Below are 13,274 nucleotides of genomic sequence, written 5' to 3' on the forward strand. Positions count from 1 at the left end.
GTCGTGGAAAGTCAGATATGGTTGCTTGCAGTATAGGGCCTGAATCTCACCTATGCGTGTGGCTGAGGTGATGGCCACAAGAAATGGCGCCTTCCACAAGAGAAACTTGAGTGGGGCCTGATGTGTAGGCTCGAAGGGGGCCTCCATGAGCCTCGTCAGAGCCACGTTGAGTCTGCATGCCGGGGCAGGAGCCTTCACCGGTGGGAAATATCAGAAAAGTCCTTTGAGAAGCTCCTTGATGAGTCTGTGGGACCACAGCGAGGATCTTCCTGGGGATCTGGTGTAGAGGGAATGAGCCAGATGCACTTTGATTGAGGCATGCACAAGACAAGCCTTTGCCAATGATAGTAAGTATGGAAGGATCTGTGGAGTCGTGACCCTCAGAGGGTAATCCACTGTGACCGGCACCATGTAGCAAAACGCTTCCACTTATGGCCGTAGCTCTTTAAGGTCGACAACGCCCTGGCCTTGGTGAGGACCTCCCTGCAGTCTGCTGGCAACTCATAATCTCCAAACTCTAAGGCTGCAGGAGCCAAGCCCTCAGTTTCACCGATCCTGGGTCGTGATGAAGCTTTGCGCCTCCTTCTCTGGTGAAAAGATCCGGAACCACTCGCAACTTGACTGGAGGAGACACTGACAAGCTGAGGAGGTACGGGTACCAAAGTTGCCTTGGCCACGCCGGGGCGATGAGTATCATCTTGCATGGACACTGTGAGTGTGTTGATGACTCCTAGAAGGAGAGGAAATGGAGGAAATGAGTACAGAACAGCCCTTCCCACATGAAGGAGAAAGCGTGCCCCAGGCTCCTCGACTGGTGGAATCTACTGGCAAACTTCTGACATTTGGAGTTCACTGCTGTCGCAAACAGATCGATCTGGGCTCTGCCCCACTTGATGAACAGGCATTCCCACCTGATCCTGACGAATCTCCCACTCGTGGCAGGAGCACAGTTCGCTACTTAGGGAGTCTGCAATGATGTTCTTGACTCCAGCCAGGTGAAGAGGGACGAGGAACATCCCCTGTCCGATTGGTCCAGTGCCACAAGTCCTATGCCTCCTTGGAGAGCGCCGATGATCGAGTGCCCCCCTACTTCCTGATGTAGAACAGGGTGGTGGTGTTGTCCGTGAAGATCCTCACCACCCTGCCTTTCAGAGACGGTAGGAACGACTTGAGGGGCCAGAACACTGCCCGTAGCTCCAGGATGTTGATATGCAACTCCTTCTCCTCCGGCAGCCACAGGCTTCTGGCACGCAGACGTCCGGTGTGCGCTCCCTAGCTTTCCAGGGAGGCGTCTGTGGTGACTGTCTCCTGGTATGGAGGGTTTTTGAAATCACGTGCCTTGGGCGATGTTGGAACGGACACCCCACCACTCTGTCGCCCTTCAGGACTCTTCGTTGAGAGGGAGATCTTGTCCGTGCAGCTTCCGGACACCTGTATCCAGCGGGTGTCTAGGAATTCTTGCAGGGGTCGCATCTGCATCCTGCAGAGGCGGACGAGGTAGATGTAGGACGACATCATACCCAGTAACGACTTGATGACCCGCACCGTGGCCGTCTTTGTCGACGATAGCTGTTGCACCTTTCATTGAATGACTGCTAGCCTCTCTTCCGAGGGCGATGCCAGGCAAGACACAGTATTGAGAATCGTGCCTAGAAACAGCACGTTCTGCGATGGCATTAAGCAAGACTTCAGATAGTTGCTGGAGAATACAAGATCCGTCAGTGGTTGGACCGTCGTCTTCGTGTGTTTGTTGGCCAGCTCCCACGAGCGGCCATGTATCAGCCAGTCGTCCAGGTACGGGTATACGTAGATGTAGATGTCGGTGACGTCCAATGCCACTGTGATGGCGTGATCCAACGCCACTTCTCCTTCCTGGAAGATAGCAAGGGCTTCCATCTTCTTAACATAGGGGAGGAACTCCAGGATCGGTCCTAGCTTATACTACAATTCCCTGTCGTACCTGGCTAGGATCGCCAGTGCGTTGGCCGCCTTGACAGTGGACGTGCAGTGCAAATCACCTTCTTTCCCATGGCATCGATCCTTTCCCCCTCACTGTCCGGAGGGACCAAAGATGACGAGGGCAGGTTAGTAGACTGTTTCCTCGCGGCTGCATACACCACCGAATCCGGCGATGTTTGCGACCTCAGGTACTTGGGTGTGGAGTCCTGCACGCTATATTTCTTTTCCAGCCTATCCTGCTTGGCTGGAGCTGTGCAAGTTTTGTTCATGAGGGCCAGGTCATTCTCCCAAACATCGGCCAGAAAAGGCATCACCATGATGGTCTTCCTCTTGGCCTCGCGCCTTTGATACAAGAAGCCCTCCTTGTTTTCCTCAGGCACCATCTGGAATAGTTAGGAGGTCCTGGCGATCATGGAATGGAACAATCTCTCCTCATCCGGTGGGGGCACCCTATGTGGAGCATCCAAATGTGGCCATATCCGTTCCCGTACCCGTGTCTGGCTCGCTGAAAAGGGGCCCGACGTGGTGGAGGAGTTTGAAATGTGGGCGTCAGATGACGCTTCCTCTTCTTCACCGAAGACTGATCGGGCACCTGGGGGACCACAGGTACTGGAGCCTCAGGCATTCTCATCTGGATCTCTGATACCAAGGAGTGTAGAGTCGACAGAATACCCAAGGAAATGTCCCTCGGCTGAGATGGCAGAACAGGAAAACTAGGCCCTGCGCCGTGGTTGCCGTCGTCCTCCTCTTCAAAGTCCTTGTGGACTATATGCAAAGACTCCTGATCTTTTTCGTCTGTGGACAAGACTTCCATGGTTTGTTCGACAGCCTGGGAGGGCTGTTTCGGAGCCTCCTCACCCCCTACCCCTTATCCCCTTTTTTGGTCTTCACCCGGGGCCTCGGCCGGTTTTGCCCCTTCTGGCATGCCTGCAGACATTGCCAATGTCACTGCCACAGTGTTGCGCCTTGGGGGCAGGATGAGAAATAAATGGGCGGTACCCTCTTTTTTGAAGGGGGCTTGACTCAAGAGGGTAGGAAGTACAGTAAGAGCAAAAGTGAGTCAAAGCTACCCTAACCAGAGGCGTGACATAGGGTCACAAGTTTGCAGCAGAGCTAGGTAACTACTAGCTCAAGAGAAAACACACCTTTAGATACAAGAATATCAAACAAAGGTTTTAATTTATACTAACAGAAAATAAGACATATTTACAAGCTGCGCCGTAGCGCTGAAGATATGCATTATTGAGTACATTATGGTCTGCATATTTTGTGGGTTAGTAGGCAGGGTGACAGAGGTATTTCATGTATTGCTTTAAATGACAATACATTAGCAATGTCGACAAACAATTAGGTGTTTCTGGTTCGGTATTAAGATGGCAATGGCAGTGGCTGAGTAGAGTGAAACAGCGCTGCTGAGAAGTACCAAACGGTCTTCAGGACAGTATGTTTGTGGTCGGGTCGATGTTAAAGTGCGTCCACCTATGGATGAAAGGGGACTGTGTTAGTGAAGCGAAGGTGGTTTCGGATTGTTCAGAAGGATGCTGCAAAAGAGTGGACCTACCATGTTCAGGTAAGTAGACGCCTAGGTTCAGGTCTTAATGGTCCAGTGTTTGATTTTGACTGGGCGGCTAGCTGCGAAAGTCAGAAGCCTGGAACTAAGTAAAGTGAAATAAATTAGGTAAGTGGGTGGTGGCCAGAGTACATGAACAGTTCAAAAGTAGTTAACGCGGTGGAACCGTCGTGGTAGTTTGGACTAAGTCATAGGTGCAGAAGATGTGCTGCGCGTGATCACCATGCTGCTCTGATTATTTTACAGTGAAGTGCTGGCCACATTATTAGCCGTGCCATTGGGGCAGGGACACTTTCTGAGCCATGGGACCTACCCTCGTAGGATCAGCGCTGTAGCTGCCGTGGTAGTAGAAGTCGTCGACGGAGTCGCAGACAAGATCTTTACCTATGCCAGTTGAGCCTGCTTGGGCTGTACAGCTTTCTTCTCCTCCATCCATGGCTTCTCGGATTTCTCCCACAGTTTAGCCGGTGTAGATGACTTCCTCTTTGAAGAGGAGCTTGAAGGTATGCTGGCAATTGAGGCAGAAGGTGAAGCTTATCGCTCCCTATCCACTTTGGGACCTGCTTCCGGGACGAACCCGGTGGACTCGGACTTGCAGCTCTTGTCCTTATCTTGGGCCCCCATGCATGAGGTAACCTCAAAGGACTTGGAAGACTGCTCCTCTGGATGAGGGATGACCCTGTTTGGAGCATGGGACAGAGGCCTTGATCATGTTGAGCCATGCACCAGTCTACTATGCCTGTCCTTCGTCATTTTCTTGGAGAAACCAAGGCATATCTCGCACTCTACTTCCTTGTGGTCCAGGTGCAGGCAGTAGAGGCATTGCAGGTGCTTACCCTTCACAATCACAGTCTGTAGCCCGCATTTGGTGCAGGGCCTTAAGAGGGAACTTCCCTCCTTCTTCTTGCCGTCATGGTCGGAGGGTGCAAAGTAGCCCCAAGATGGCCTTTTAGAATCTTCGATAGATCTTCGCCCTTGAGGGGCGCAGAACTTCACCGACAATGGATCCCCAATTTCGGCAGATGAAGAAAAGAGCACACAGGCTCCTTTAAACAAAAATTGAACTTTTTCTGTCTAAAACACGAAAGAAATGTAAAAATAGCTCAGAAAGCAAACTCAAGGGCTCCCAACACTGAAGCATGCAGTACAAATCTGAAGATGGCTGCCAGAGGAGGGGCTTAGGGAGAGGACTGCCATTGGGTGGGGGCAGAGGACAGTGATTGGTTTAAAGGAGAAATAATCGCAGTAAGGCAATACCTTCAGAACATTGACTTGGACATAGGACATAACCTGGCAAACCAACTAAATCAGATGCAGAACAAGGTTTCCTTGTCCCGCTAATTGGATCATGGATACATGAACAAAACAAACAAGATGGAAGCCACTACTTGTAAAAACTGGTGAAAATAAAGTTGAACCAAGTAAATAGATAAAACTATATATATATATATATATATATATATATATATATATATATATATATATATATATATATATATATATATATATGTATATATATATATATATATATATATATATATATACACACATATGAAATACAGTTTTTAAGTGAAAGTGAAACAGTTTTTCCTTTAACCGAGGATTCCCAGCCTGACGGCAGGGAATATTCACGAGCATGTGAATCCATGCCAGACCCCATGCTGGAGAATAACACTTAACATGCTTCCTTTATCATAGATGCCCAGAATAAAAAAAAACATGCCACAGTAAGAAAGGGCTAGATGGGCTGCTCAAACATGCCAGTCTAGCCAAGTAATAACACATACCATGCTTGATTTATCATAGATGCCCAGTAAAACATGTCAAGACATAGTAAGAAAGGGCTAGACTGGCTACCCCAAAATGCTATTCTAGCCAAGTAATAACACATATCTTTCTTGGTTTATCATAGATGCCCAGTAAACAACTTCAGACCACAGTAAGAAAGGGTTTGACTGGCTGCCCCCAAAATGCCAGTCTAGCAAAGCAATAATACTTAACATGCATGTTTTATCATATATATCCAGTAAAACATGTCATGCCAAAGTAAGAAATGGCTAGACTGGCTGCCCCAAAATGCCAGTCTAGCCAAGTAAGTACACATCATCATTTTGTTTATCTACTGCCGGTAGATAAAAGAATAGATGATGATTTTTTTTACTGCCCATCTATTATAGATGCCCAGTAAAGAGTGCATTGTTGCCGCACCCCCATCCTTTCACCGGCCCAGGACAAACACACACAGACACACATTCACACTACACATTCACTCTCTTATTCCATTCACAAACAGCACTTACATGGGCACCCAAACACTCACTGGTTCACACACATAATACAGAAAAGAAAAAAAGAAAATCTTACCTGCACACAGCTCGGGGCGATCCTCACACAGCTCTGCTGCAGCTTCCAGGAAGCCCTCCAGCTTCCAGACAACATGAACAGGAAGCAGAGCAAGTTGTTTCCCTTTCCTTTTGTGTGTGCCGAAGGTTACTATAACTTAGTGTTTCTTCGATAGGGTTTTTTGGGAAAAGCCCATCCTAACCTTTGCCTTGTCATCCCACGTCCACTTCCCACTGAGGTGCACCACGGTGATACCGATCTCAGGTAAGCAGGAATTGCTGGACACAGGCAAGAGACGGGTATAGTGGTTAAAGTTTAAAGTTAAGTGCCATAAAAGTATATTGCTGCGTCTGCCTACAACTGTCTCCCGTTCAGCGCATTAAAACAACCACCACTACACATGTGTACAAAATGTACCTGATCTAGATATAAAATACTGAATCTAGGCTCTAAAGGACAGCAGTGGAGTGGTTGAAAATACAAATGAGACCTAAGCATCACAATGTACTCTTTGGCCATGGTTTTTTGATGGTTAAACTGCCAGTCAACTTTCAGACATTCACACCAATAGACTTACTTCTGCAGTAGGCGTTCCCAGACCAGCGACGGCTTGGCAAGCACTGCACTGACGTTTGTCCAAACAGTCGAAATCCATGGTCGCATGACAAGTGACAGCGAGTACCCAGTGTGCTGCGATAATTGCCTCCTCTAGGAGAGTAACAAACTGCCTCTCCATCCTGGATGTTTAAATTGTAACACCACTGAGGAGCTGGAATTAAAGAAAAAACATCACAAACCTAAGTGAATAACTATACAACAAATTGTTTTATTGTATTTGGTTGGTATATTATGTTGTGTGGGTACTCTTTTTGCAGATCTAGGTTGAAAACCATGCCTAAGTGTGGTGGGCCCAAACCCTTACCACACTACCTGCCTTTATGTTCTATAGGATATGGTAAGTATGGTTTTTCCAACAGAGCTTGCTCTCCATGATACTGATTAACGATTGTTCAGTGCAGTATACCTGGGTTGTAAACTGGAAGCACAATGGAAGAACAATCCTCAAAATGGCAATATAAAGGTATTGTCCAGACTGGGAGTAGGCTGGAATTGCTAACATGGGAATATAATGTGGTGTGATAAACTAAGAATATGGTACAGTGGATTGTCAAATTGAGAGAAGACTGGAATTAAGCAGATTAAATGTATAATGGCACTTTGCTATCTGTGACTATACTGGAATTGTGCAATAGTAAACTGGAAGAATACTGCAATTTTGGGATTTTATACCAAAACTGTATATACTAGGACGCCAAACAAAAGGGGAAAACACTGCTAATGTCAATTTTGGAACATACTGGCATAATACAAACTGGGATTTTAAGTGATTCTACCAACTTGTGTGTATGCCGTGCTTGTCAGATATATGGGATACATTACTCACCGTAATCGTATTTCTGATGCTTGTATCTGCTTAGATTCACATGCTGTGCATAGGCCGACATCTAGTGGAAGCTCCGGAGTATTACAGTTTGTTTTTCGAAGCTCAAAAATGGGCATCGACACAGGGCGTGCTAGTTATACTATCCCTAGTGTGACGTCCACTGTACCCATGATCCCTCACGCATCAAGGACCCTCAGATTGTATTTTTTCTGATATGAGGTAGCATGAGGAGTAGCGTGAGTACAGATAATGCAAGCAGATAGATAGATAGATAAGACTACAAGCATCCATGCGCCTTCTCTCAGAGGGGAGGAAGGGTGGGTCGCATGTGAATCTAAGCAGATACAAGCATCAGAAATACAATTACGGTGAGTAATGTATCCCTTCTGAGGCTTGTGGAATCTGCTTAGATCATATGCTGTGCATAGATTAGGGAGCAGTGTTAGAAGAAGTTGGAAATGCGTCCCCCTACTGGGGATGCGTGAGAAGGGACCCTGAACGGAACGTCACTGTTTTGGGGGAGGCGTGCCAAAGCCTCTACTGGGGCTGCCTCCACCCTTACCACAACCTCTTTTGTTACCCCTGCCATAACCCTGGGTAGAATGCTGGTTGTTGTTGTTCCATGGTGTACCCTGCCCCTGGGAATAGTTGGACCCTCTCTGGGAATTGTGGCCACGTGGACGACAAAAATTGATTGCCATTCCCCCTTTGATTCGGGGGTTTGTTGGTTAATTGGCCCAGGGATTTAAGAGTCTTGCACTCATCCTTGGCATTTTTTAGCGCGTCCTCTACCGCCTTGCCAAACAGTAGATCAGGCTCCACCGGTTTGTCTATTAACGATGCTTGGGTCTCGGGTTTGAACCCAGATTGCCTTAACCAAGCATGTCTTTTGATAACAGTGCTCTCTGCTATCAATCTGCCGGTGTTATCCGCGGCATCAAAGGTTGCTTTTAAGATGCAACCGGACACGACTCTTCCCTTCGACGCAACCCATGCCAACTGGCTTTTTAAGGGTTCTGGGGCAGAGTCAATAAGTGCCGTGACTTCTTCCCACTGGTGGCGGTTGTAACTCGCCAGTAGGGTGGTGGAGTTGGCAATCCTTGCCTGGTAGGCGGAAGTGGAGGCTACTTTCCTACCCAAACCATAACTCTTTTTGCTCTCCTTGTCGGGAGGAGCTTCAGACGATGATAGGGGCATTCCCGCCCTCTTTCGGGTATTTGTCACTACCAGGGAGTCCGGTTTCAGATGCCCCCTTATATACAGCGGGTCTGATTGGGCTGCCCTGAATAGTTTTTCGATCCTGGGGTTTACCGCCCTGGTGAGGTTAGGATTTACAAGGGAAGGGTCTATTCTCCTTTCTATAGATTTAAGGACAGGGATGACCTGGGCAACAGGTCTCCTTTCTCCCACTAATTCTTCGGCAAAGTCCCTCACTTCCTGTGCTCCCTAGGTGTCAATGTGGAAGTGTTCTGCCGCTCTGGACAAAACTTCATTCAAGAGAGGTTCGTTGTCGATAGGGGAGTCAGTAACCGGGGGCTCTTTGTCTACTGGGGAGTCTACCCTGTAAGTTTCTGGGTCGTCCTCGTCCTCTTGGTCCTCGTCATCCCCATAGTAGCCCGTCCCAGTTTGGTCTCCCAACGTGGCCAAATCTGGATCCTCAATAAAAAGTGGATCCTCATTATATTGAGAGAAGGGCTGTATACAGAAAGGGTCCAAAGACCGACCTTGTGTTGGTGTTTCAACCCGGGACTTCTTACTTGGGGGTATCGGCTCCCTAGAGCCTGAGGGTGTAGCCCTGTCAGGGGTATAGGAGAGGAAGTGCTCAGGATTCTTGGCATAGAAGTCTGCCAAGGCTGACATCCTAGACATAACTTTGTCTATGTCGTCACTAGACCATTCCTTAGAGCTGGGAATTACTCTTTCCTGGGAGAGTTTCCCTGTTTTATCTTGACTGGACCTATGACCTTGTGCAGGGGTCTTGGGTAAAATGACAGAAGGCTGAGACTTGTCTGTCTGTTTTTGTGGAGTAGAAGACTGTGACCTGTCTGACTGCTTCTGTGGTGTAGAAGAAGTTTGAGAATGCTTCATTTGTTGTTTTCCCCCCTCCCCGTGGGTGGAAGAATGTTTCCCCGGTGTTTTTGCCCCTTCTGAGCTTTTCGACGTCTGGCGTCAAGGTTTAGGGTAGTGTCCCTAACTCTAGAGTGTGGAGGTCGGGACTCGGGAACAGCCATCACGCGGTCTGCTGACGCCGACTCCTGGAGTGCGGCCTGGGGATAGAGGTTGGCTTCGTCTTCCGACGATCGAACCTCCTTTACCTTAGGGAGCGAAGCACTTTTGGCAACAGTGGATGGCTGCCTGGAGTAATGCGGCGATCTAGATCGATAACGCCCAGAGGACACCGATTCGGTGGACCGTTCTCTGTGTGCCTCTTTCCGAGAACGCGACGTGCGTGTCGAGTCTCGGTGGGACTTCGCGTGTTTGGTGGAAGTGCTGTGGGTAGCGCTCGTGTCGCCAGGGGTTTTCCCCATAGCTGCCCTGCCGGACAACCTTCCGAGGTCGGGGACTTGCGCTTGGCTGTCTCTCGACGCCACACTGCCCTCGCCGTCCGAAAGCACGGCGTCGCTGCCATCGCTGAAGGCGCCCTCCGCTGCCATGGCCTCTTGTTGCCTGGCATGGTGGGCCCAACGTTTGGTCGAACAGTCCTTAAGGGTTTTCGTTTTTTAAACCGACTACACGCTCTGCAGTTGGCCTCGGGGTGGTCCCTCGGCTAGCAGAGGTTACACGTGGCGTGTCTGTCAACCCAAGGGTACTTGCGGTTGCACTTGGGGCAGAATTGGAAAGGGGTACCCTCCATACTCACCCTGTGGCAGAAGGCTAGTGTGTGTAGGAATATATAAGAAATGCCTATATATATTTAGAGTGTAGAGTATGTACCACCCCCCACTCTCCCTACTTGCAGGGCCGAGGCCAGAGGCCTTCCAAGGCCCAGGCCGAGGCCAGCGGCCTTACGAGGCCCAATTCTGACATGTATCTCTCGACGGTTGTTTTTCTTCTCCGCCGGCGTCGAGTGTTGAAGGTCGGTGACTCGACGTTGGGGTGGAGAAAATGGTGAAATATTACGATATTTAGCAAAATTATGGCTAAGCCCAGGGAACTCTGTGGGATGCTTCCGAGCAGTATGGCGGAAAAAACAATCTGAGGGTCCTAGACGCGTGAGGAATCATGGGTACAGTGGACGACACACTAGGGATAGTATTACTGGCACGCCCTGTGTCGACGCCCATTTTCGAGCTTCGAAAAACAAACTGTAATACTCTGCAGCTTCCACTAGATGTCGGCCTATGCACAGCATGTGAATCTAAGCAGATTCCACAAGCCTCAGAAATATATATATCTCTATGTAGTTATGGTTAATTTGCTAATCCCATAGGAAGAGCACTTTTTGGGTGGCTTATAACTTTGCTCCCTCTGGAGGAATCCTCACCAAACTTTGCAAAAAATGGCAGTATATAGACATAATGGGAAAAAATTTTGCTTGCGCCTACAGCCCAAACCGCTGGATGGATTTTCACCAAATGTGCAGCAGGAGCGGCAGCTTGGCTCAGAAAGCGTGCTTTTGTTAATTTGGTGTAAATCCGTCCAGTAGTTTTCTTTTAAATGACCAAAACGTGAGGCAAATAAATTAGTGATATCTATGTCCGCTCCGCTGACTCACTTCCCTGTTCGTCCCGCGGACTGGCCTCTGATTGGCTGTACTGTCCGATTGGGCAGAACATTCGCTGACTTTTGCATGGTCCGCGGACATCGGGACGCACCCGCTGATTGGCTGGTGGGAAAACGTGAAATGCGTTGGATTTCCTGGAGCGCCCGCCATCTTGGATTCGCAGACTTTTTTGGGGTCCGCGGACAGCGCAGTGAAAACATATTTTAAAAAGCAGCATTTCACTTGTCAAAGTCAACAAACAATCTCTGGGGATGTGGGGGGATGAGGATTGGATTGGATATGGCCATAAGAAGCCAAAAAACAGGTTGTTTCACCCCCGAAAGTCCGCGAACACTCCAGATGTCCTGGGACATCTGTACCTATTCCTGCATTACAGGGTTGAGGAAAAGCAGTTTTTGGATGGCTTTTAACTTTTGCGCCATCCAATGAAACTGCATGTAATTTTGCAATGTTATTCTAGAACTAATCCTGAATGGTTTTGCAAAGTTGTGTGGGATTCTGTCAAGAGGGGGCAAAATTAGAGGGGGGTCCCAAAATATTGTAAAGGCATATAAATGTGGTGTCATTTGATGAATCTGCACAACATTTGGCAAAACGATTTTGGATCTAGATATAAATGGTTTTCTAAAGTTTGCTGGGATTTTCTCAAAAGGGGCAAAATAAGAGGGGGGTCTTAACATTTTTAGATGGCTTATAACTTTGTTGCTATTTGACGAATGTGGACAACAGTTTTGAGAAAGATTATAGACCCAACCTTCAATGTTTGTGTAAAGACTGAATGGATTTTGTCAAGTGGGGGCTAAGTTATATGCCTATCGTATGTACATACATTTTGACACTTAAAAAAATAAAACATGGGCGGATTTCAAGCAAACTCGTGAGGAGCATTGGCAAGGACATTAAAGCATGGTTTTGCAAATGTGCCCGTGTTTTATTTTTTTACAAGTGTAATAATGTAGGTACAAAAAATAGTCATATACCTTTGGAGACTGAGGTATAGCCTGTGGCCGTGGGCAGTAGCCAGATTGTCTGGGTCAGGGGTCTGCAACCTGTGGCTCTCCAGATGTTTCGGACTACAACTCCCATGATCTCCTGACATTGACTATGCTGTACAGGCCGGATGGGAATGGTAGTCCAAACACATCTGGGAGGCAAAGGTTGCAGACCCCTGGTCTGGGTCATGGCATAAGGTCATGATGTGGGCAGTCTGGCTACTGGCCATTACCGCTATGGATGGAAAATGGTGTTAAAGTGGCTACGTCTACCTGGGACCGGCTACGTGTACGTGGTAAGGTTATTCGAAGGTAGGATAGGTTTGAAAGGGTTTTACAGGTTGCCATGGCAAGGGAAGAGGGGCTGTGTAGAGAACCCTGCCTTCTCTTTCCATGTTGGATGTCTTGTAAAAGGATTTTCCTTCCTACCCTGAAGGAAGAATAATCCTTCCTTCTTACAACGGGACGCCACAGGCGTCCTGCTATAGGAAGACAAATATATGTTTTAGCACCCTGGGTTCCCGCTTTGGGAACCAGGGGTGCTAATTGCCTTTATCCCCCATTTCAGGGGCTGCAATGGACGATAATGGTCCGTAGCCCTGCTTATTTATTTATTTTTTTATAATGCACCAATGCCTGCAGACATCAGGCAGTGTGGTTACAGTATTTGTTGAGGAAGATGAGGTGGAGGAAGACAGCTTACTACTTGCTGAGAAAGGAACAACCTTTCTGAGAGCATTGTGGTCATTGGATTTGGTGGGGCGGCTCTTGGAGGTGGTCCCATAGGAGTACTGTCCAGGTAGTCTGCGACTGACTGCACTAAGTGCATTTCACTTTAGTAGCTTTAGCTTTTGGTACACTCCCAACAGTAGCAAAGAACTAGCACACCCATGATTCGATCTTGGTGCTAGAAGTAGGCACTTCCTCTACCTCATCTTCTTGGTCCTCTTCATTGTCTTTGAAAGTACTGCGCTACTTTTGTTGTGAAGGTCCTCCAGCTGGTGGTGGTGGTGGCTCTTGGGGAGGAGGGTTGGCAATTACTGATGCCATTTTTAAGATAAATAGCAGTTTTGATAAAATTCTTCCAAGTATGTACTGTGTACTAGATTGGTAATGGATAATGAGTACGAAAAGGTGTAGGAGGCGTGCAAGGGAAATATTGAAGTTGAAAGTTCCTAGATCAGTAGAAAATGCAGTCCCGAACTGTCCACGAAGAATGGATCTTATCGTGAAGTGTGGACG

At 48.0% G+C, this 13,274-nt stretch overlaps 1 protein-coding gene across 3 annotated transcripts in view; it reads right to left on the bottom strand.

Moving 5' to 3' along the window:
* SRPX2 (sushi repeat containing protein X-linked 2) overlaps nt 1–13,274 on the bottom strand; it is a 1,035,003-nt gene that overhangs the window by 545,251 nt on the left and 476,478 nt on the right. For 2 of the 3 annotated variants that reach the window (XM_069612957.1, XM_069612956.1), the window contains exon 4: nt 6,450–6,641. The exons of the other annotated variant lie outside the window; for it this stretch is intronic. In XM_069612957.1, the coding sequence (XP_069469058.1) occupies nt 6,450–6,641 (192 nt within the window). The remainder of the gene's footprint in view (nt 1–6,449; nt 6,642–13,274) is intronic. 3 annotated transcript variants of the gene reach the window in all.

Source organism: Ambystoma mexicanum, chromosome 5p, assembly GCF_040938575.1.
Source record: "Ambystoma mexicanum isolate Mex_15411 chromosome 5p, UKY_AmexF1_1, whole genome shotgun sequence".
In the NCBI taxonomy this organism is placed as follows: domain Eukaryota; kingdom Metazoa; phylum Chordata; class Amphibia; order Caudata; family Ambystomatidae; genus Ambystoma; species Ambystoma mexicanum.